The sequence below is a fragment of the Lonchura striata genome, chromosome Z (assembly GCF_046129695.1).
Source record: "Lonchura striata isolate bLonStr1 chromosome Z, bLonStr1.mat, whole genome shotgun sequence".
Taxonomy (NCBI): Eukaryota; Metazoa; Chordata; class Aves; order Passeriformes; family Estrildidae; genus Lonchura; species Lonchura striata.
The window spans coordinates 53188952-53211940 of NC_134642.1; the positions used below are offsets into that span (position 1 = coordinate 53188952).

The window sequence follows — 22989 nt, forward strand, 5'->3', positions numbered from 1 at the left end:
CTGTACTGCCGGGTAAGGGCCATCACATGATGTCTTCTTGATCCCAGAGGTATGAAGTGAAGCTGATGTATGAAAGAAACCCACTTTAGGGAGAAAAATGGTTGATAGTGAAGTTTAGGTATAGATTTGCTTAAGGTGGGATTGAGAGTTTGCAAGCTTGAGTAACATGACAAAAATACAGTTTCAGAGAAGTACAGAGTAAAGCAGACTCTTAGTCACAGTTCTTACAAGGTAAACGGTACCACCAGGATGTATTTTTAAAATCCATAGTTAGAATTGAATCAAAGTCATTAAGGTTGGTAAATACTACCCATATCAAATCTAACCATGAACCTAACACTGACAGGTGCTGCCCCAGGAGCCTGTTCCAGTGCTTGTCCACCCTTTCAATAAAATATTTTTTCCTAACATCCAGTCTAATGTCCCCTTGACAAAACCGTTTCCACTTGTTCTATCAATACTTGAAGGAAGGGCATAGAGAGGTAGGGACTGGTTTCTTCTACTGTATCTGCAGTGGCAGGATCAGGGGAAATGGCTTCAAACTGAGACGGAAGAGATTCAGATTATACAGAATCATACAGAATAAGCTGAGCTGGAAGACGCCCAATAGCTTTTCTTCACTGTTAGGGTGGTCAGGCATTGGAACACGTTGCCTAGGGAGATAATGAAGTCATCATCCCTGGAGGTGTTCAAAAGGCTTCCGGATCTGGCACTGGATCATACGGGTCCAGAGTTACAGTACTTATGTTGGGCTGAGCTAGTGAATCCGACCCTACCCCCGCACGTTCCCACCCACTCGACCGCGGAACGAGCCCTTTATTTCCCTAGACCGCATAACCGTAGCTATCCGCAGCTATCTGCGCCCGGCCGGCGCTGTACCGCCCGCGCAGGCGCAGAGGTGCCGCGCAAGCGCGGAGCTCCCCAGGAGGGCGGCGCTTCCCTGGGGCGGTCGCGGACCGAGGCAGCCGCGCGGGGCCCTGTGGAGCGGTCCAGCCCCCGCCCAGCCGGGCATTGTTCCCGGCCCGTCTCCGCCGGGAAGACTCAGCCGCCTCCCGAGTCCGCTGCCTGCCGCGTCGGGGGGAGGCGCGCTGGGGGCAGGGGCCCAGAGCCCCTTTGTCGCCTCCTCCCCGGCGTGAGGCCGTTGGCGAGGCTCAACATGATGGCGGCCGAGGCCACGGGTGAGGAGGGAGTCTCGGGCGCTGTCGCCGGGACGGCGGGAGCCGCCGCAGCAGGAGAGCTGGGGCACTGCCCCGCCTTGTGCCGTGGCCGGGCGCCGGAGCCGCAAAGCCTCTTCCTTGTCGGCGGCGGCCCCCCAGGCGGGCCGGATTTGTGCTCGGTTCTGGGGCTGCTGGAGCTGGGCGCGGGGCCAGCCCCTCCAGCGACCGCTGGGGCTGCCGATCTAGGCTTCCCCCCGCTGCCGCCGCCGCCACCACCGCCCCCGCTGGCTGGGGGGCTGGGGACAGTGGACGAGGGAGACTCACTGGACGGACCGGAGTACGAGGAAGAAGAGGTGGCCATTCCGCTCAACGCGCCCCCCACCAATCAGTGAGTACCCACCGCCCCCGCCTCAGTCATTGTGGGGAGTGGGTACCGTGCTGTCGACCCCCCACCGCTAGCCGAGAAAAGTGTATGTCAAACTCGGCTGGAAGTCTCGCAGGAGCTTTGCGTCCCACCTCGTCACCTTCCCTCCCTCCTCTGGTTCCGTTCCAGCAGGAAGTTTGCTTCGCGGGGACACTGCCCGTAGTCTGCGGAGCGCAGCCCACCCGAAAGTCGGGAGAGTGAGCGGCAGCAGCAGGGAGGTTGGACTCCTTCCCCTTCACGGGGAGCTGGTCCTCCTGTACTGAGTGGGATCAGCTTACGGGAAAAGGGCGACTGAGTTAGTTTTTTGCAAGTTTTCATAGCAGTACTGCAGAGGCTGCCAGGAAGAGTGAGGTATTCTGCTTGTGGTTTAAACTACCTGTTGGGGAGACTTTTCCAGTCACTGGTATCCCCTTCACAGTAGAGTCATAACCTTAATTTCTAAAGAAAAACAAATAAATAGTAAATAGAAAAAAAAAATCCATGGCATAAAAGACTTTATTTACCATGTCATCATTTTGTATTGTATTGCTTTCTGCTGAAAAAAAAAAGATAACTTACCTTTTCGAATTTATATATAATCAACCAAAGTAATGTCCACATGTTCGATCTTTTTAAAAATTCAGGCAGTTCAATTCTCGCATCATGGATTTAAAAGGAATTAAAATAATTTCTTAATTTTAAAAGTGTTAACCGATTGGTATTTTTATAAATGTTTTAACTACCTTGCTGCTCAACCAATTTAGAGTTGTTTTTATATAGGTTGTGCTTGGAGAGAGGAGACATTTGGAATAAACTGTAAACTTATAGTTAGGTTTTATTGTATTTATCCGTACATCAGGTTAATTTAGATTCCTTTAGTGGTAGTAATAGAATCTTCCACTAGAGGCAGACTAGTTCTTTGTTGAAGTTGTGTGAAATATAAGATCGGGTAATGTTATAGAGAATCCATGAAATTAGTAAGTACTCTAAACACAGCCTTTGGATTTCACTGTAGAAGATTTACAGGTTTACTCAAAGCATTTCCAAGGTGTGTATTAGAATAGAGAATAAATCTTTTCTTCCATTTCCTTATCATATTCTCCCCAAAATGAAATGGTTCAGAGGCTTACATTTTTTCATTAGTATAATTTCTATAAATATGTTGTTCTTGTAGTTCTTACAAGTATAGTGGATAATTTAGGGAGTAACATACATTTGTATTTAAAGAGATATATATAGATAGGTCAGAAAGTTAACCTAAAAATCTGTGAAATTTTGGGTTCATTCCTTATATTCTGTCATAACTTGACTGACAGAGTTAACTTCAGCATTACGTTACATACTCTTAGGATTTCAGGAGCCATTGTCCTTTTAAGTAGGACATAAAATTGTAATAGCTTCTATAACAAGCTTCTCTGAGCTTGTTTTGCAAATTAAAAAAAAAAGCCCAAAGCAAACAAAAAAGCTCGAACACAAACCAAATACAGTATGAATTCCTCGTCTTCTAATTTTTAGGCTGTAAAGATGTTAAGAAGTGCTTTTTTAAACATGAGTATACTTTTAAATAGTGTAAAGTTGGCCATCTGGCTTTCACAGTGACTAGTATGAAGAGATGGGAAATGAAGCACCTGCAGGTTCTGCAGTTCGCATAAGGATGTTGTAATATAGTTTGCTCAGGGAGGTTTGGGGAATATGTGTTCTTTTAGTGTGTATTCTTTAATATTCAAACCATGGGAGGATATTAACATATAAGACCTTCTCTTTATTAGCAAACTCAGAATCCCCCAGTAGGGTTGATTTTTTAAATCTCTGACCTAGAGTGAAACTAACATGAGGCTTGTCTATTCAAGTGTGGCGGGGAGTTTTCATTTTTATGTAGCACAGCAGTGGTGTGTTTATATTGCAGATTAATGGTAGGTGGGACGCACAGGATACTAGGGAATAAAGTGGGCAACTGTTTTAGGTAATTTTTTCCCTGCTTTCTGCCCCATTTGCAGAGCTCAGTGACAGAGGTGCAAATAGCTTAAGAAAATGCCTTTGGATTTAATGAATAAATGAATGCTGATTGTTATGTATTTGACTTAAAATCTTAGTTGACAAAATTATTTTCTGTCCTAACATTGCATTAATGTGGCAAGAGCTGTTCTAGTATTGCAGCAAAACTGGCATTTTCATACAGTATTTTTTGAGCAGTGCTTATTAATTTGAAATGGAAATCAGTTGAAATCTGAAAGTGATCAACCACACAAAATGAAATAGACTGTCAAAAATGCTGTCTGATTAAAACAAATCTTGCCCAGAGCAGATACATATTTTTACAGTCGCTCTTGGAGCTTGTTCAGGCAGCATAGTAAGAAAAAGCACTGAAGGTGAAGAAAGGTAGAGGAATACTAAATAAGAAGGGATTGCATTAAAGTAGACTTTTCCTGCCTGATCATAGAGTTAAATTCTGATATCTTCACATGAATGTTCAAGGTGGCAAGCTGAGAGTTCTTCATTTGTTTCAGTAACTCATGAAAAAAATTTTTTCTGAATAATTGCAGGCAGCCTTTTTCCAGACTAATGAATGAATCTGTTGCACTATAAGCTATGAGGAAATAATGTAGGCATGTTTGGTTAGGTACTGTATAAAGAAAACAAAATGTCATGTCAATAGATTTTAGTGTATGAGGTTTCTTTGTTTAGCAGTTAATGTAGTTAGGATAGAATATTGTATTTTTTAGATAATTAATTTCTTCATCAATTCCTGTTGTGCGTGGAAGACAACACCTTATTTTTCAAAAGTTGGTGGGTACTCTAGCCTGCTTCCAGCTGGATACGTGGTGTTGGAAGTACTGTCTTAAATTAGTGGTTAAACACAGCAAAACAATATTGTACCTAACTTGTTAGAGGAAGTGAAGCAGTAAGTAAATGTGTTAGTTCATAGGTAAATGAAAAGTTCAGATAAATAAAACCAGGAATAGGACAGCATTTGGAGCCAGAAGTTTGAGGATGATTTTTCATTAGTTTAGTCAGTGTTTTCTAGTTAACATTAGATAATGTAATTTTGTTTAAACAGTTACTAGAGTCTCTTGATCTACTCTTATTTAGTTTTTATGTTATGTCGTTGATTGAGTTCCATAATACCAGTGTGGGACTTTGGAAGTTCACCTAGTAGCCTACCCCATTGAGAATTGTAATACTGTGCTGTGTTTTTTCCTGCTTTTTTTGTCTGTATGTTCCGTGATTGTGAAGGGAATATGAACACAAATTTTCTAGTGAGGGCTTAGGTCTCTTCAGAATAGGACTCCATATTTTGGTTCAAGCATAAATTTCTAAAATTCCCATAGTTTTCCAGTTTCTTTCATAACTTTTTCCCCCAAACAATAAGCATCTTGTAATATGTCTTGCTGGTAGGCATAGTAGAAGGGAAGGCATTGTAGTGATATGCAGAATAAATAAATAGACTCCACAACTTGGAGTAGTTATGAAGTGGGTATGTATTGTCAGCGCTCGGCACAGGTGAGATAGCTCTCCAAAACTTGTGCCCTGAGCCTCAGTCTGACCCAAACCTTTATTCACAAAGGTGTTCCATATGCAGGACATTACACAACTTTTCCATGCATATTCAACCTCTGGCCCTGTCTGTCCTCGCTTCTCATGCTAAATAGCCTCACGCCCTTCTAGGCATGTATGGTTTGCTATGGTGGTCCTGTTGGGGTCCCTGGTGGTCTCTTAGGCTGAAGATCCTGATCTTCATGGTTGAACTTTTGAACTCTTCCTCTCTGCATGTGCGCTTTTGGTCTTTTGGTGCTTATCTGAGTACCATGTGTCAGTCTTGATAAGACAGTCTTGGGAGACAGAGGAGCCTCTTTATCTGGGTTTTTTGCATTTTCAGTCCTTTTTTGGTATTTTTCTTTAAGCAAGAAGCTTCAGTAATTTGCATTTTCTTATGCCCTTTTGTACCTTGGCAGAGGTTTTTTAAGTAAAAGGTGAAAATTCAACACATAACTCTACAAGCTAGAGTATAAATGCTTAATTTATTTTGTTAACTTAAGTAAATTTAAAAAAATCTGTTTCAGCATCTTGTTTTAATATAGTCTTTGTGCTGCACATAAATATTGCAGGGTTGATTCCTCAGTGTCTCTCCAGAGTATGGTCAGTACTAGTAAAATACAACAGTGCTTAACAGAGTTTAAACACTTTACCTGCTTTATTTGCTTTTATACACTATGTAAAGACTGAAGTGGGTCTTTACTAGTTTTTATTCTTATATAAAATACATCCTCTATCAGTCTTGTTAGTAATAGACCAGAAAAAGGTTTCTGTTATTAAATTAGTTTATCTTTAAATCATATTTAGTGCTGAAGGTGGTGAGGAATAATCAGCATGGATTTATAATGGGAAAATTGTGCTTAACCAACCTAAGAGCCTTCTGTGATTGGCTTGAGGGAGAAAGGGAGAGAGTTAAACATAACTTTAGTAAGGCTTTTGACACTGTCTTCTATAGTCTTCTTATGGATAGACTGACAGAGTATAGGTTAGGTAAAAAGACATGACGTGCATAGAAAACTGGTTGGTTGACTAGGAGCAGAGCATGATGATCAGCAGCTCAGAGTCCACATAGAGGCAAATTACTGGCAGTATTCCCCTAGGGTGCCTTCCGGGCCCAATACTGTGTCCTGCTTGGACAGAGTGCATGCACCCTTTATCAAGTTCACAGATAATGCAAAACTGAAAGAGGAGCAGCTGAAAGACCAGGTAGTTGTGCTGACATCCAGAGTGATGTGGACGGGCTGGAGAATTGTGCTGTGGGAGATCTTGAGTAGTTAAACAAAGGAAACACAAAGCTTTGGCACTAGGGACTGGTAACCCTAAGCACGTGGTGGGGCTAAACAGCTGGAAGGCAGCTCTGCAGAGGAGCATGTGGGCCTGAGGATGTGAACAAAGCCACCAGTATGACTGTGGCAAGGAAGGCTGATAGTATCTTGGGTGTCCTTGGGAAGAGTGTTGTCAGCAGCTTGAGAGGGATGCTTGTTCTGCTCTGCTTAGCACTGCTGAGACATATGTAGGATATTGAGTGGTGGGCTCACCAGTACAAGAAAGACATGGAGTTACTTGAGTTACTTCTCACCTGGAGAAGAGGAAGTTAAGTGGGTCTTAAACATGAGTATAAAAATCATGTGGGAAGGGTTAAGATGAGAGTACCAGACTGACCTCAGAGGTGTGCGATGACAGGGCAAGAGGCAATGGAGACAAATGGAAAAACTTGAATTTCCATTTAAATACAACAGGATGCTTTTGTTTGTTTGTTGTTTGTTTGGATCTTTTTTATGGTGGGGGTGATAAAATGGGGATCAAGATTGCTCAGTGGTCATGAAGTCTCCATCATTGAAGATGTTCATGACCCAATGGAAGACAGCCCTGAGCAACCAGATGTAACTCATCCTACCTGAGCTGGGGGGTGCAAAGGGTCCAAGCTTGAACTAGATGATCCCCAGTGGTCATCTCAACTCAAGTGATTCTATCTATATGTATAAAGATACAGTTAGAGGTGGAGATACATGTTACAGGACCTATTTGCTGAAAACTCTTTCTGTAATGATGGATAAAGTCAGGACAGTTGCTAATAGGGGAGATATGTAATGAAAGAACAAGAAATACTTAAGTTGGCAAAAATAATATTTCATTACTTTATGTATAAACACATCTTAATTTCTCTGGTAAAATCTCAGGAATCTGCCTTTAAGAAGGTTTTTCTAAAGTAGCTAACAGGGCCTCTTAAATATTTAATAATTTTCTTGAAATATATAGCTTTTGTGTATAGGGTATGTTTTTATTATAATTCACACGTACAAATTAATGTACCCATTGTTGCTAGATTAATTTCAAAGCTCCAATCATATTTCAGGAATGGAGCATTGAGGTTTCCAGGACACTTGGTGTACACAGTGTGTTACGGCAAGTTACAGTGGTTCTTAAGAAGATCAGACCCAGAAAAGTAATTTTTGTGTTCACATTTCAGTATTTTCAGCTACTTTCCAGGCTAACTTCACACCATACCAATTTTTTTTGTTGGTGTTCAGTTTTTTGCTAAAACTGAAATAGCAATAATTGTTCATCCTCAAGTGCTAATAGTTAGTGGGTTTTTTATGAGTATAAAATTTTATCAGGGTTGGGCACAGTACTTCAGCTGCAGCTGCATAGCTGGGTGGAGTGAGATGATCACCATCTAGGTTTAGCTAGATGATAACTACTAACTTTTTGATAATTAACGTTTGATAATCAACTCAGGAATCGTATGGTAATTATGTGTATGTAGATTTCTGTAGGAAATTTTTATCTTCTTTTTTATTGTTATTATTTTGAGTCTACCTCTTGCTTTCCATAGAATTATGCATCTGTTTAGCCATATAAAAGAAATTGTGTTTATGGCTTATTAGGCTATATATGGTTATTTTATTGATAAATGACATAACATTTAGGAATGATCGTATGTGAGTCATTTTGTTGTCAGTATTGCCATCTGTTAGTAGACTTAGCACTAGAGATGTTACAAGATTCAAGGTTAGATACTTGCCTAATACTGAAAATGAAGGAATTACTTGTATATCTTATTCAAACCACAATTTTTCCCATAGTTTTTTTCTTGCATGGATTTTTGTGCTTTCTAAGCATCTGTGGATATTTTTTTTTGTCATTTTCATACCTTAAAATAAAAAAAAGATGCTAGAGAAATGTTTTTGTTCCTCTAAAAGCAGCATGTTACCAAGCCTCTATAGTAATCATCTCAACCTGTATTCCAGTGTAGAAACAGATGGGTTTTTTCTTTTTCTCATTTTTACACAGAATTTTTTTATGTTACACGGTGGGATTTGTTTGGTATGGGTTGTACTCTAGATTATATTCCCCCACTGTTGTTCCTAGTGCATGTTGGAAGATTTGAACATGTGTTTACAATTCAGGTGAGGGTTTAATTTCTGGCATAAAAATAACTGTCAGGGTTTCCTCATTGTAGAAGCAGTTAATCCATCTGTGCATTTGACACATCTCTCTCTCAAAACAGTCTAGCTTGCAGGAGGATGTGAGAATGGAGCACAAAACCAAAACCTGTGTTTGATTAAAGAGGGTGAGGGGCAAGGAGGATGAGGAAGATGAAAGAGCCTCTGGGACATTTAATGAGGCAGAGAAATTGAACAACATCTTAGAAATTCCTTCATTATTGTCAAGAATATCTGCTCATTTATATAGACCTATTAACATTTTTTATAACTAATTAATCAAGAAAGGTGTATTTTTCACCTGAGGGCAAAGATACCTAGCATGTAAAATTTTTTGCTAAGGCCTTTAATGAGTTCCAGAATTCATTTCCTATTCTGATTCTTCAGTAAGAAAAATTCCAGTTGTTTCAAGAGATATTTTCCTTGACGTTTAGCTGAATTTCACTTGCTTATTAGTGGTTCTTGCAAAAATGAAATAGGCAGTCAGTCTTTTTCTCAGTGTTGAATGGTATGCTATTGTCACTCCTCTAATGTCTCTTCTAAAATTATGGCATTGTTTGCTACAGCAGTTGAAACTTCTAGAAGCTTTCTGCCCTTTCTGAAATTATTTAAATAGGATTGTTTGTTACTCTCTTTACTGTATACTTACCTTGCTATTTCATGTTTTCATAGTCTCTTTGTTAAGACATACTGAGGTTTTCAGTTGATCCATTTAGTTCTAGCTCAGAGGTGACATAAACTCTGCTGCATTTTAATGGCTTTTTTTGTGGAGGTGTGTGCAAGGCAGAGGTGTGAGCAAGTCCCACAGCTAACAGGCTGACACAGCTAGCGTGCCTAAGAGTGCCTGTGGTGGTGACTTTCCATGTTAGCTGGTTGATTCCTAGTCTTATAACACAGCACAGTTCAATTTTCTCTGTTCTCTTTTTGAGGGATTTTGGAGCATGAAATGAGAAAAGCAGAGTGAGACTTTGTTAAGCTTACATGGGTATGCTTAAATGTCTCTTAGAAAAATGCATAGGAAAGCAAAAGGGATAAAAATCTCTCCCTCATGTTCCTAGAACTGTATGTAGAACTCAGTCATGCACATTGGACAAAGAACACTTACGTGGCTAGAAGTTAATTTCAACTGCTTGTCTTAAAGGTGCATCCATTCTAGTATATTGGCAGATCTTTTTCTGGTCGTAAATTTTGTGATGTGGAGAACTTCAGAGACTTGGTCAAAAGTCAGTAACTACTGAAAAATAATTAACAAGATGGAATAAGGAGGTCAATGTAGTAAAATCTAACTGAAACTTAGTTTAGTCTTATCTCTGCAAATTAGGTGCATAAAGGCAGTATCACACCTTACTGATATGACAGAAATGGGGAGTAAGGTGGTAAAAGGCAGAGTCTGGATAAAAATAGTAATATTCAGAGTGCGGTTTAGGCTGGGAGAAGCTACAAGACTGAAATCAAACTTCAGCAGTGAACAGGAGTATTGAATCTTATCTTGGTTTAAAATCTGCTAAGGAGAATATCTGCCAGACAAATATTCTGCCAAGGAAGATGCAAACCTTCCTGGAATGGAAAAACAACACCTCCCTCCAAATTATTGCAATTTCAAAAATTACAAGGCTTCCAGGCAAAAGTAGGGGAAAAGGAATAAACAGTTCTTTACTAGCAAATAAATAAATAAATTAAAAATATATACATATATGTATCTCAGAACAAACAAAAACTCCCAAAGTTTTCTTATGTTAAGTCACCCTTTCCCCCTTTGGTGTTGATGACCATGACTGCCAGGGGACAGTAGTGGCTCTGGTGAGACGACAGCTGCAATGACTGCCTTGCAGCCAGCAGAGGGTGCTTGTGGGTTCCAGTGAGGCAGGGAAGGGTGCAGTCGTGGTCTTGTGGCCAGCAGGAGCATTGGGATACAAGAGTATAGGACCTTCCCAGGTGATGATAGCCCTGGCTTCTGGCAGCACCCAGATGTTGGCTCTGGGCTCCCTTGCAGCAAGGAATGATGGAAACAAGCAGACAGATTTTGGTTGCGGTGCTGAAAACCATGGGTAGCAGTATTGTAGATCAGCCACACTCACTATCACCCATGTGACCCCTCTCCTTGGTTGCTGAAGAGAAGGGGCAATCCTGGCTCCACACCCCACAGGACCTCAGGCTGAGTTTACACCTCTTGTGGTATCCCCTTGGCTGTGGGAGAGCCAGGGGGAAACAGTGACAATTCTGGCACAAATGACTGTGGGATATCCCAAATCACCATGATCCACCCCTCAAGACAGTCTCCACATGGAAGGCTTGAAAAGAGGATGGTTGGTGTTAAAAGAATAAGAAGACAAAAAAATAATTCAGGATATTTTTTTTGTTGTTATTCTTATCTGTCTTCATGAAACACCTTGAGATTTTAGTGTGTCTTTTGATACTGAGGATTTTCCCGGTTCAAAGTAATTGTTGCTCTCTTTTGCCTTTAATTGAAACAGGGCTCATGGTCTGAGGTGGTAACAAGAATCTCTAATGTGTCAAAGGCACTAAGGCAGAGTCCGAGCTCATAGTACTGGAGCTCTGACCATGATTCCTACAAATTCTACATTGTTACTACAGGTTTTCTTGAAGCATCGTGGTACAGCTGAGGAGAGCCTTGAGTAAAGTGGACAGGGCATTTAAAGACTGCTTTTCCTGTTCACCATAGCATTTGCTTGATGGAAATGGAGAACTCTACAGCTGTTGTCAACATCTATATTTGTACTAAGTTGCTGAAACTCACTTTTCTTCCCTTCAGCACTTTCTCTTGCATTCTCTTCACCCTTACTTACTGTGTGCCTAAGTAAAAATTTCAGCATACGGTAAAAGCAAAATCCTTTAGTAGAGCAGCAAAACTTCACACTTGCTTTTCACACATGTAAAAAGGAAATATGAAAATAAAGATTTGGTTGTTCAGTGTGACATGCTTCCCCACATAATAGCAGCTGCCTCCTTCCATATAGTAAATTCACCATCTTCTGCTGTTTTGTGAATGGCTTGTTCCTTGCATGAGCTTTGTGGTGTTGGGGCTGTGTTGGGGGCCAGAAGTTGTACAGCTGTGCTGTGAACTTGCTAAATGCATCCGTCCTCCTCACAGTAGAAAGGGGTAGCTGTGCCTAATGGGGCTGATGTGACTACCCAGCATCTTCCTTGGAGCATGGGAAAATACAGGGATCTCTTGTTTATGTGGACCAGAGGTCACAGCTCTGACTGCAGTGCAGCTCATTCCATGACTTCTTGGAATGAGTTAATGACTTGACATATGGTTGTCAGCCACTCAGTGTGGTGGTAGTATAAGCATCATTCTTCTGCACACCTCTGTGTTTCTTGTGTGGATATAGAGGATCATTGTGATGTGTCTTTGTTCTGTCTGCATGCTGTAATTAAATTGTGATAGATAGGGTTGGAGTTTTGAACATGCTGCTTTTGAAATAAACTGGCAAATGGGAGTATTTTCATGCACAGTTTTGACAGTTTTCTGTAACATGGAAGCTTTTTACTGGTATTCTCATAGAAGCAAAATAAATAACAATTACACAATTTTCTTAAAGCATGCAAGTTAAACAGATAGTCACAGAAAAAAACCCACCTGAATTACGATCTATAATTGAGAGGACATTTTATAGTTAAATCATTTCATAACATATGCTTGCAAGGCTACTTACTCTCTTTCAATGCATGTTGTAACAACAGCTGCATTGTTAGACTACTAGCTTTGATTCAGAATGTCGTTGAATTATGTTTGCTCAGAACACAGTGAAAGGAGTGGATTGTCAGCATTTAAAAAAATGCAAAGGTAATGTTAGAAATACAGAAGTGTTCCTAGGTAGGATCAGGCAAACAAGCAGAGGTAACGGGAAATTATAGACACCCTGTGGCAATGATGGAGAATATATATCTAAGTAGTAGTGAGTTAGAATTTTGAGTAAGCACTTGTAAGTTAGTCATTTGGCAAGTTATTTATGAAAAGCTAGGCAGGTTTCTAATGTGATACCTTTCCATCCAAACTTTAATTCCTTTCATGAGACTTATAGTACAACATACATAGCAATTCCTTTTGCATCCATTGAGAATCTCTATAGTTGGCATTGCTTTGGACTGAAAACAATAAACTTGAAACTGTTTTGATTGCAAAATATTTAAGTTGTAAATCTTCACGTAGAAAACTCAGAGGGAGAGTTGGTTTCTTGTGATGTATTTTTGCAGAAATACTCAGGCTTCACTCAGCTCCCTGATTGGAGCTTAAAATCAAAGGATCTGCCGCTTACTTTATTTCATTTCAGAAACGATGGTAGCATGTTTACATCCTTCAAAGTGTTCTGCACTCTATTCTCTGATGAAATTAGTTGTATGGCTAGCTCTGTCATTTACTCATTTCTTTTGTGCTTTCTTTGGCTATCACTGACTATTGGATGGATCTTCTTTCGTAATACAGCATAAGAGATCTTAAAATCTTTAATTAGTGCTCATTAGATTAGTCAATATGCTTAAATGCGATTTGAGTACTGCAGTTTTGTAAAACAGTATTTACTGTTTTCTATCAAAGTCCTTGAAAATTATGATGGGAAGTTGCCGAATCTTTCTGTAATACTGAAAACTGGTGATAGCAGCATCAGTTACAAGACATGGATTCTGACAAGACATTGATGTGTTTCAGTACTCCTAGATTGAATATTATGTGAATAAACTGTTTTTATGTATTGATGAAACTGCTCTCTGAAAAAATGCAGTTATTTCATGCAACCATTTTGCATATTCTAAAGGTATTGTGCAAGTTTGTACTTAAGTGTGTATCCTATTTTTTAAAGATGTGTGAAATCTACAAAGGTTTTCTGAGGATATCACTTGAGCTGTTTTCTTTTATCATTGCTCAATATTGACTGCTTTGCTGTCATTTGTATTAAATTTAGTGTTAATATTTATTTCTGCTGCTAGTACTGTAGAGTAATGTGGTACATTACAGTAATTCAGAATGAGCAGTAAAATGCAGTATTTTTTTGTCATCAGAAGTTAACATTTTATATATGGGCTCAGTGACACCTAATTTAATTCCACTCAGAAGTTAACTTAATATTTTTATTTCAGAAAACAAACCTTTCCTTAAATGCTTTACCAGGTCAAAAATGTCTTCCAGTACACTTGATATAAAAGTGTTGAATGGGACACAATGTAGCCTGTTTAGTGTTAGAGAATGTAATCTCCTATGTGTGGGATATATCAATATATATATTGCCATCACCAGCAAGGAGGGTGTCTTTTTTATTTGAAGCTTCTGGACTGAGAATTGGGGCACTTAAATTTGTGCTATTGTTAGAAATTGTGGTCCCTTACAGAAAAATTATTTTATTTGTGTATGATCCTGCCTTTCTTATTAAAGTTTATTGTGGAATTTTTTTTGTTGTAATTTGCATTCTTATTAAGACTCCCACTTCCTCATTTTGAAATTGTGCCTTTCTTTAAATTTGGCATTTTAATGCAATATGTCTCTCAATAGAAATAGGATTATTTTCCTCAAGTGTGTAATAAATAGGAACAAATAAAAGCTCCGTGAACCTGTTATTAATCTAAAATAGATCTCATTAAATGGGATGTTTGTTTCTTCAGGGAAGTTTCTTGGGTCTCTGAGGAGTTACATACTTCATGAAAGTCAGTCTATCCAAGAAAGCAATGCCCAGTTGTAACGTGTTGGGAACAAACTCACTCAGGTTTCAGCTGTGCTGTGCACACTGACACACACAATATTTCGTCCTACTTACTTTAAAATCAACTGTCTTCATTTTGCTTCCTTTCCTAAAAGACCCTCCTTGTCAGGAACGTGTGACCACTTCTTTGTGGACTGTCTTTGAATGACAGTTTCTGTTCATGAAGCTGCTTTGCTCTGGAATGGAATGACACAGGCTTTTACTAATATAACTAGGCCTGCAGCAGTTTCAAGTTTTAAATGTACAGACACAACAATGCTTCTACTGGTTTAACTTGTTTTGATCAGGGTGAGGAAGGAGAAGCAAAGGGGAACAATACTAGCAAGCGCCCAGTTTTGTCAGGTTAAACAGTATCTATGCTTTTGTTTCCATTTGATTCCATTTTGTAAGAAAAAAAATTGCTTTTGTTCAGATTTTATCAGCAGCTCAGCTTTTTTTTTTTTGAATTTTTTTTTTTTTGGAAGCTGTAGGCTGTGAAAAGGTTGATATTTTTGCATATATTAGTTTAAGAGATCATTTACATATCTCCTAAATTGCATGTGTGTTAATCTTGCAAATCAGGTGAAGGATTTTAATTGTTTAAACACTGGCTATTTTGAGGCTCACAATTTCTGAGTAAAAATTAAAGGTTTAATCAACAGAATTAGGTGGAGGAGCTAATGAATTATTTCAATATATAGCTCTGGAATATACTGTGGCTTGGTGAAGGTAATGAGAGCAATGGCTGTCTTTGAAAACTGCTCTCCATCACTCCTTTCTTGAAAAAAAAAGTTATCCTTGATCATCTGAAGTAGAACAAGTGCTCTGACAAAGGCTGTGTAAATAAACTGAGGTAGGTGATTGAATGCTTGAATGGCAGCAGTAGATTAAAGATTTCCTTTATTTATCATATTTTGCAGTTTGTGATTTGCCATGCATCAGCACTCACTTTTGATTGAGGGAGTGCACATTGTGGTTAGGAGAGTTGATTTTGGGACTGGATGGTGGCCTGCTGACTGCTGTCCAGTTCTTTACTGACTTTGCTGCAGCAGCATTTCTTGTCAGCTGAGGAACAGTCTGATGGAATTCACTTCTCCGTGTGTGCTTTTGAAGTACCGAGCCTGAACTGACACATTTGTAGGCTTAAATACAATAGTCTTCCAAGTCAGGTCAGCCACCTCAGTTTTTGTTTTTTTAAAGTAAACAAATTAGGGAGGAGATAAAAACTAATGATATGTGTAGAGCCTCTGCCTCTTAGGGTTGTTCCTTGGGAAAAGTAGGTTATCAGAAAAACTCTGCTGTGGTAAAAACATTGTTTATTGGAAATAAGTAAAATAGGAAGTTGAATTTGTAACAATGTGATAGACAAAGTTTTGGAGTTATACGGGTTTTGACGGAAAGATTTTCTTCCTTTCGTGTATCTATTTTGTGAAAGTAAAAGAAGCAGTTAAGTTAGTTGTAAGGACACCCATTGTTACTCTTTTTTTCAGGTGGTATCATGGAAAACTTGACAGAACAATTGCAGAAGAACGTCTTCGACAAGCAGGAAAACCTGGAAGTTACCTTATTCGGGAGAGTGATCGGAGACCAGGTTCATTTGTGCTTTCATTCCTTAGTAAAACAAATGTCAATCATTTTAGGTGAGAATTAAGTATTTTATTTTGAATACTGTGATTTATCTACTTTTTGTTTCAGAACACAATAAATTGAACAATAATTGTATTACAATGCAGTATTTTTGACTCTTAATGGTTTCATTGTGCAGCTTTTTACTTGCGTTTGATTGTTTTAAATCATGCTACTTTAAAATTACTTCGTAGGTTGAAGAACCGAAGTGTGAGGAAACCAAAAATATCTGGATAGAGAAGCTTGCCTAAAGTGGTTTGAATAAACTTAAAGTACCATGCAGGTTTCATTTATTCAGTGAAGGAGATTGTTATGTGTCTGTTCCATAGTAATCATTGTAGTTAGCACAATTAAAGTGCTAGTTCATCTGGTTGCTTCTTTAATTCCGAGGGAGAAAAACTCCACCAAAAACAAACACCCCCCCCCACCCCCAAATCAAACAAAAAAAGCCACCAAAATATCCCAAAGCAAGAAACACCAAGAGATTATATGTTTAGTAGTGGAAAGATTTCTGGAAACAGCTTTCAGCGTATGTCCTGAGCATTGTTTTCTGATTCCCGTTGCAGTGCTATATGCTCATGAGCTTGGATTTAATATCTGAAGATTCATCTTTGTATGCATTTTACATTACTTCATGGGAGAGGCAGCTTAATTCAAATTATGTATTAAAAAAATCTATTAGTTAAGAAAATACAGAAATATTAAAAGAATAAACAATTTTGTAAGAAGTCTTCGTTTTGTTAAACTGCTGAAATGGTTGTATGAGCTTTTTCCCATTAGATATTAAATTTTTAAATTGAGTTTCAGGAGATAACTTTGATTGTTCCAAAGTAATTTCTTAAGTTTTAATTTGGATGCTAAACTAACTGTAACAAAATGACTAATTTTCAATGTTGTTTGTTTTCTGCATTGTATAGTCTTGAAGTGTAGTAATTTTTTGTTAAAGTACTTTGCTACTTTTTCAGTTTATGCCTATTATAAAAGGTATATGTTGTGCATGATACAAGTAATAATGCTGTTGTATAGTAGTGCATTATTTCCATTTTCCAGCATGTTCATGCTTACATTTTTAAAAAATTTTCTTTTAGTTCTGACAAATGTACTGTCTTTTTCTGTGAATCAGCACTTTTTTTAGATAAAAAACTGGTGGCTCATAAAATACATATATGAATATTTTTGATAAAATATTCATTAGGTTTATTTATATGTTTACAGAGAGTCTGTAATACTGCATTTTGCTGAATATAGGCACTGTTTTAAGAATTAAACATGATCCTAATCTCCTTTTCTTCAAAAAAAAATTGGTAGCAAAAATTTTTCTAATGTCAAGCTTCTGGTTTTTTTTATTAACAGGATTATTGCTGTGTGTGGAGACTATTACATTGGTGGGCGTCGCTTTGCTTCACTCTCAGACCTTATTGGGTATTACAGTCATGTGTCCTGCTTGCTGAAAGGGGAAAAGCTCTTATTTCCAGTAGCACCTCCAGAGGCAAGTAAAAAAAAAATTCCTGAAGTCTAACTTACTAAGGTGTTTGTAACTTTAATCACTATTTGCATTTTTTTTTTGAAAAAATTTCAGAAAGTTTCCTGTTTTGTATATGCGTACATGGAACTTTAAGGAGTATAAAAATGCATTTTTACTGATACAAAATAGTGATGAAAAAAATCTGTATTTAATAAAATACATAATGAGGAAGATAGAGGTATTGCAGTTATTGCACAATGTAATAACATCATTTTAAGTAGACAGTGAAAAACAAGACATTATTGAGTTCTTGTAATAAAGAACCATCATTGTTCTGTCACATTTTGGATATCTAACAATAGTTCCAAATATACGTCCTGAAGATAACCAAGGTTTCTTTCACATGCCTATCCTTAAAACAACAAAAGTAATTAAAACAAAACAAAACAACAAAAAAAACACTGCAAAATATCCCTTGTAACAGAACCCAAAACCTGAATAATGATGTTTCTGAATGTTAAAATTCTGGACATTACTTTTGCTCGAAGTGAAAAAAATTTAAAGCAAGTGCTCTTAGTCAACAGATTACACATTTCTAGCTGACAGTGGTTTTGAGCTTTGGAAATATAAAAAAGGCAAGGCGGATATAAGTGGTGTTCTTTGCCTCAGAATAGCATAAGGCCGGGGAGAAAGATTCTACAATATAGAATACAGTACAGAGTATAGAGAAAAAACCATGGCTCTTTTTCTAAACTGTAGCCCGTGGAAGACAGAAGGAGAGTTCGAGCAATTCTACCTTACACCAAAGTGCCAGAAACTGATGAAATAAGGTATGTTTGAGTAACAGTAGTAGTTGTGAAATTGTCAAGAGTATTTATAAGTAGTAATAATTTAGGTAGGTGTTCATATGCAATTTTTTTTCAGTTACATCTTAAATTTGACACAGATTAACAGATGGTATCTTGCTGTTCTTTGGTTGGAAATAAGAGTGAGACATTTTGTTCTTATTATATTTGTTTGCATTAATTGAATGGAAGGTACATAAAGGTACATAGAATTAAAATTAGTAATGTTATAATTTTGAAATATGTTTTATGAAGCCCTAGATTTTCACCAAAAGGATACATTTATGTGTCAGAGAATTCTATATGGAAATGCTTTATCTGAGTGTGTGAAAGAAATGAGCTAGGCCTTGTTCTGAACTGAACTATTAGATGTGTAGCTGAGGGAAACAATGCATATCACTGGGAAGAGAAAGTGGACCTTGACTACTTAAGGATGGAAAAAGTGAGTTGGTCAGTAGAAGACCGTTTCCTGGTTACTTGGGATTGATACTGCTTTCTTGAGATCATTGTTTTCCAGATGAAAAAATAGGAGGATTTCAAAGTGGTTTGTGGTGATTTCTAATGTCTCGAATGAGACAGGTTTCATAAACTAGTGTAACACACCAGTTGAATTGGGAATTTTCTTAGGTTTAGTATTATTACCTTAGAATGTAGAGAGGTATGAGAGCTTTATATCCTCATTTGGATAGAAATTTATTCCAAGATTTATAGTCCAGTCTGATCCTTTAAAGTATTATATGTTTTTGTTTTTGTAATTACCTGTTTTACTAAGGTGATAGGACTGGGAAGGGGCTTTCTAATGGCACATTTCAACTAAGGCTTCCTACTATGTGTGAGAACAACAACAAAAATAGAATCCTTTATGTGCCTTATTGCACCTATCAGATTAATAAGAAATAGCATTTTTTTGTTTGCTATCTTAACTAAAATTTTAGGCAATTAGACCTTTTCTACCTGTTTTAGGATAGAGCTGAAATGCAGAGTTGGTATTTGGGTTTTGAGGTCTGTATGGCTAAAATTGTTCTGTTTGTGGCATAGCTGAAAACCAGAGTTCTCAGTTTGTTCTAGATTGAATTAATATGCTTCTAAAGAAATTATGTATTTCAGACAATATTGACTTAAAATTTTAATATCATAGTAAAATATTTCTTAAGTTGGAAGTATTACTGAATTAATTTCAGCATGTCTTCCATGCAGGAACTGTACAGTGATGGAGAGTGCTCTTGTTTGTCACCTGTTAAAGCTGAATAGCAGTTGAATTTATTCTTTGTTTTCAATAGTGATTTGTTGCTGTTTGTTTTTACTGTTAGCCTACTTCAAGTGAGAGCTGTGCCATAGACATTTGCTGTGGAATTTTGAATTGAAATGGTAGTTAATGAGTTTCACTCTTTATTGTTTTTCCTGTACCTTGATGCATCATGAAACATGATCAAAAATTTTGTGCTTCCAGCAATGTAAACTCCCTTAGGCCAGGTTCTGGGTCTGCATTTTGGCCACAATAAACCCTCTGCAGAGCTAGAAAGCTGGCCAATGGAAGTGGACCTGGGGGTGCTGGTCAGCAGCTGGCTGAAGATGAGCCAGCTGTGCCCAGGTGGCCAAGAGAGTCAGTGACATCCTGACTTGGATCAGCAGTGGTATTGCCAGTAGGACTAAGGAAGTGATTCTTTCCCTGTGCTCAACACTGGTGAGGCCACACCTAGAGTATTGTGTCTGGTTCTGGGCCATTCAATTCAGGAGAGACATTGAGGTCCTGGAGTGTGTCCAGAGAAGGATAATGGAACTGGTAAAGTGTCTGGAGTACAAGTCCTATTAGGAGTGGCTGCAGGGCCTCAGCCTGGAGAAGAGGAGTCTCAAGGGACATCTCATTGCTCTCTACAACTCCCTAAAAGAAGAATGTAGCCACGTAGGGTTCATTCTCTTCTGCCAGAAAACAGGATGAGAGGACATTATCTTAAATTCCCCTTTAGTCTACAGCTTTAGGTTGAACAATGGGGGAAAATTTTTCACAGAAAGGGTGGTTAGATATTGAAATGCTGTCCATGGAGGTGGTGGAATCACTGTCTCGGAAGGTGTTTACGGAAAGACTGGATTGCACTTAGTGCTATTGTCTGGTTGACATGTGGTATTTGGTAGTAGGTTGGACTCAATAATCTCAGAGGTAATTTCCAACCTAGTTGATTCTGTGATTCTCTGATTCTGAATGTTAATGCTTCTTACGCTTGTAGCTAATTGCATGGCATATCTGGCAACTGCTTTGTATTCTCTTTGCATCACTTGTCTTCATATGTGAGAACATAATCAAAAGGTATTCCACAACTTACATTATGCAAGGTAATTTTTCAATGAAAGGAATATAATTTTCTTATAGACTACAAAGGTTATTGTGTTGCATATTTGATCTCTCTAGATGAAAGAACAATATTAATGTATTTTAATATTGTTGTGTTATTTTTGTTTTATACATTAGCATACTTTGAAGGTGACAGCACTGAAGTATATATTATATACTAAAAATAAATCAAAGTATGAAAACTTGTATATAGTAGCCACTTAACTGTGAGGAACAATACACCTGTGCTTGTAATATCAGTTCCTGCATTTTTTACTAATAGGTTTTCCCAAATATTTTATGGAAATTATACTCAAGAATTCCTTGTGTTCATTAAACTTGATATTATGAGTGTATCTCTGATTTAAATCTTGCTGTAACCCTCTTCAGTTTCCTTAAAGGAGACATGTTTATTGTCCATAATGAATTGGAAGATGGCTGGATGTGGGTTACAAATCTACGGACAGATGAACAAGGTCTTATTGTGGAAGACTTGGTAGAAGAAGTGGTAAGTAATTTTTGTATTCAAATTTCTTTAATGAATGGGATTTTATTTATAAAGTAATATTGAGCAAAGACTAGTGACATTTAATTGTTTTCTAATTATGTACTTTTCTGAACCTAGTAAATTCATCTAGTAGTTCTAAAAAACTAAAACAAACCTTTAAGCCTAGTTTGTTATCAAAAAATGTTTATTCATGTGTTGTCCAAAGATAAGTGCAAATGAATGGTATGGTAAATTTACTAGGTATTTCCCTAAAATCTACTCTCCTGGTGAAGAATTATTAAATTGCATTTCTTTCTTGCAATTGCCATGAAATGTTCACTAACTGAACATAATGTAATTTTGTATTGTGGTGGATCTTTCTCTTTATTCTAGGATGAAATTTGGGTTAAAAATTTATTGGTGAGAAAAAAAAATATATTTTTTTATAATATCTTCTTACACAGTACATGTGTTTTGCTAATAGCAATGGTACTTGAGATATTTCTTACAGATGACCTGTGTCAGGATGTGAATAGTTAAACTGAAGTGGCAGTACTAGACTGTTGATCTGTAGACTGATAGGTCAGTGGTAGTTTAATGTTAGGAAGGCTGAGAAGGTTGAAACTTTATAAAAAGTTATTACCTGTAATGGATTTGGATCATTAATGAAGTAATCATCAGAAATAACATTTTTGCTGAATTTTCACCTAATGAATGAAGAGGAAAGCTTTCCATAGAGCTGCACTAAGACCTTTAGGTCAGATGTCTAAATGTAATTTTCTTATCTACAGAAGGTCTTAACTTATGACATTTTTTTAAATTGAGTTGTACTGTTGTCACTCACATAATATGTTAATTTTCTCACAGGGAAGAGAAGAAGATCCCCATGAAGGCAAAATGTAAGAATTTTTCTTTTTTTTGTTCGAAAGCATTCATAATGGTTTGTCAAGTTGCACTGTGAGATTTCTAAGTTCTTGAGAAAGTGACCAAAACTATTTATTTTTTAATCTCAAGACTTCTTTATATACTAGTTGCTACAGATGCAGGGATAATTAATAATGAAAAAGTCCTATATCTAGTTACAACTAGTAATAGGTGTGTCTCTTGCTAATGGGTATTGCAGTACTGAAACATTAGATGATCACTTTCAGCCAAAATATGCACAACTGAGTATTTCTTGAACACAGTTGCCTTGGAGATAACAACTCTAAATACTATACCAAAGTACTATTAGAACAGTGTCTCTGTTTGCCTCTTGGGCAAGAGCATAGATTTTCTGCAGGGTAGGAGTGCTCTGCAGAGGAATATGGAGAAGCTGGATCAGTAAGACCAATAGTATGAGATTTCACAAGGCCAAGTTATGGTTTCTGCCCATGGTTCACAACAAGCCCTGCAGTGCTACAGGCTGGAGCAGTGGCTGGAAAGCTACTCAGCAGAAAGGACCAGAGGTGCTGGTCAACAGTGGCTGAATAATAGCCAGTGTGGGCCCAGGAGACCAAGAAAGCCAGTGGCATCCTGGCTTTGCTCAGCAGTGATGTGGCCACCAGGTTGAGGGCCACAGAGGGCCACAGGTTGAGAGTAATTGTTCCCCTGTACTCAGGATTGTTGAGGCCACACCTTGATTTCTAGGTTAAATTTTGGGCTGTCATGGCAAGAAAGATGCTGAAATGCTGCAATGAGTTCAGAGAAGAGAAACAGAGCTGGGGAAGGGTCTGGAGCACAAGTCTGATGAGGGAGCTGGTGGGGCTCAGCCTGAAGAAAAGGAGGCTCAGGGAGAATCTCATTGTACTCTACAGATGCCAGAAAGGAGGTTGTAGCCAGAAGAGGTCTCTTCTCCCAGATAACAAGTTATAGGACAAGAGGAAGCTTGCTCAAGTTGCACCAAGGGAGGATTAGATTGTGTATTAGGGAAGATGCCTTCACTGAAAGAGTTGTCAAGCCTTGGAACAGGCTGCCCAGGGCAGTGGTGGAATTACCATCTCTGGAGGGATTTAGAAGGTG

At 38.2% G+C, this 22989-nt stretch overlaps 1 protein-coding gene across 1 annotated transcript in view; it reads left to right on the forward strand.

The window, feature by feature from the left end:
* Positions 1-1040: 1040 nt before the first annotated feature.
* The window catches only part of RASA1 (RAS p21 protein activator 1), a 52600-nt gene continuing 30651 nt past the window's right edge, over positions 1041-22989 (forward strand). The window contains exons 1-6 of the mRNA XM_021546209.3: positions 1041-1545; positions 15727-15876; positions 17216-17351; positions 18087-18157; positions 20892-21009; positions 21856-21887. Coding sequence (XP_021401884.1) covers positions 1157-1545; positions 15727-15876; positions 17216-17351; positions 18087-18157; positions 20892-21009; positions 21856-21887 — 896 coding nt within the window. The 5' untranslated portion in view covers positions 1041-1156. The remainder of the gene's footprint in view (positions 1546-15726; positions 15877-17215; positions 17352-18086; positions 18158-20891; positions 21010-21855; positions 21888-22989) is intronic.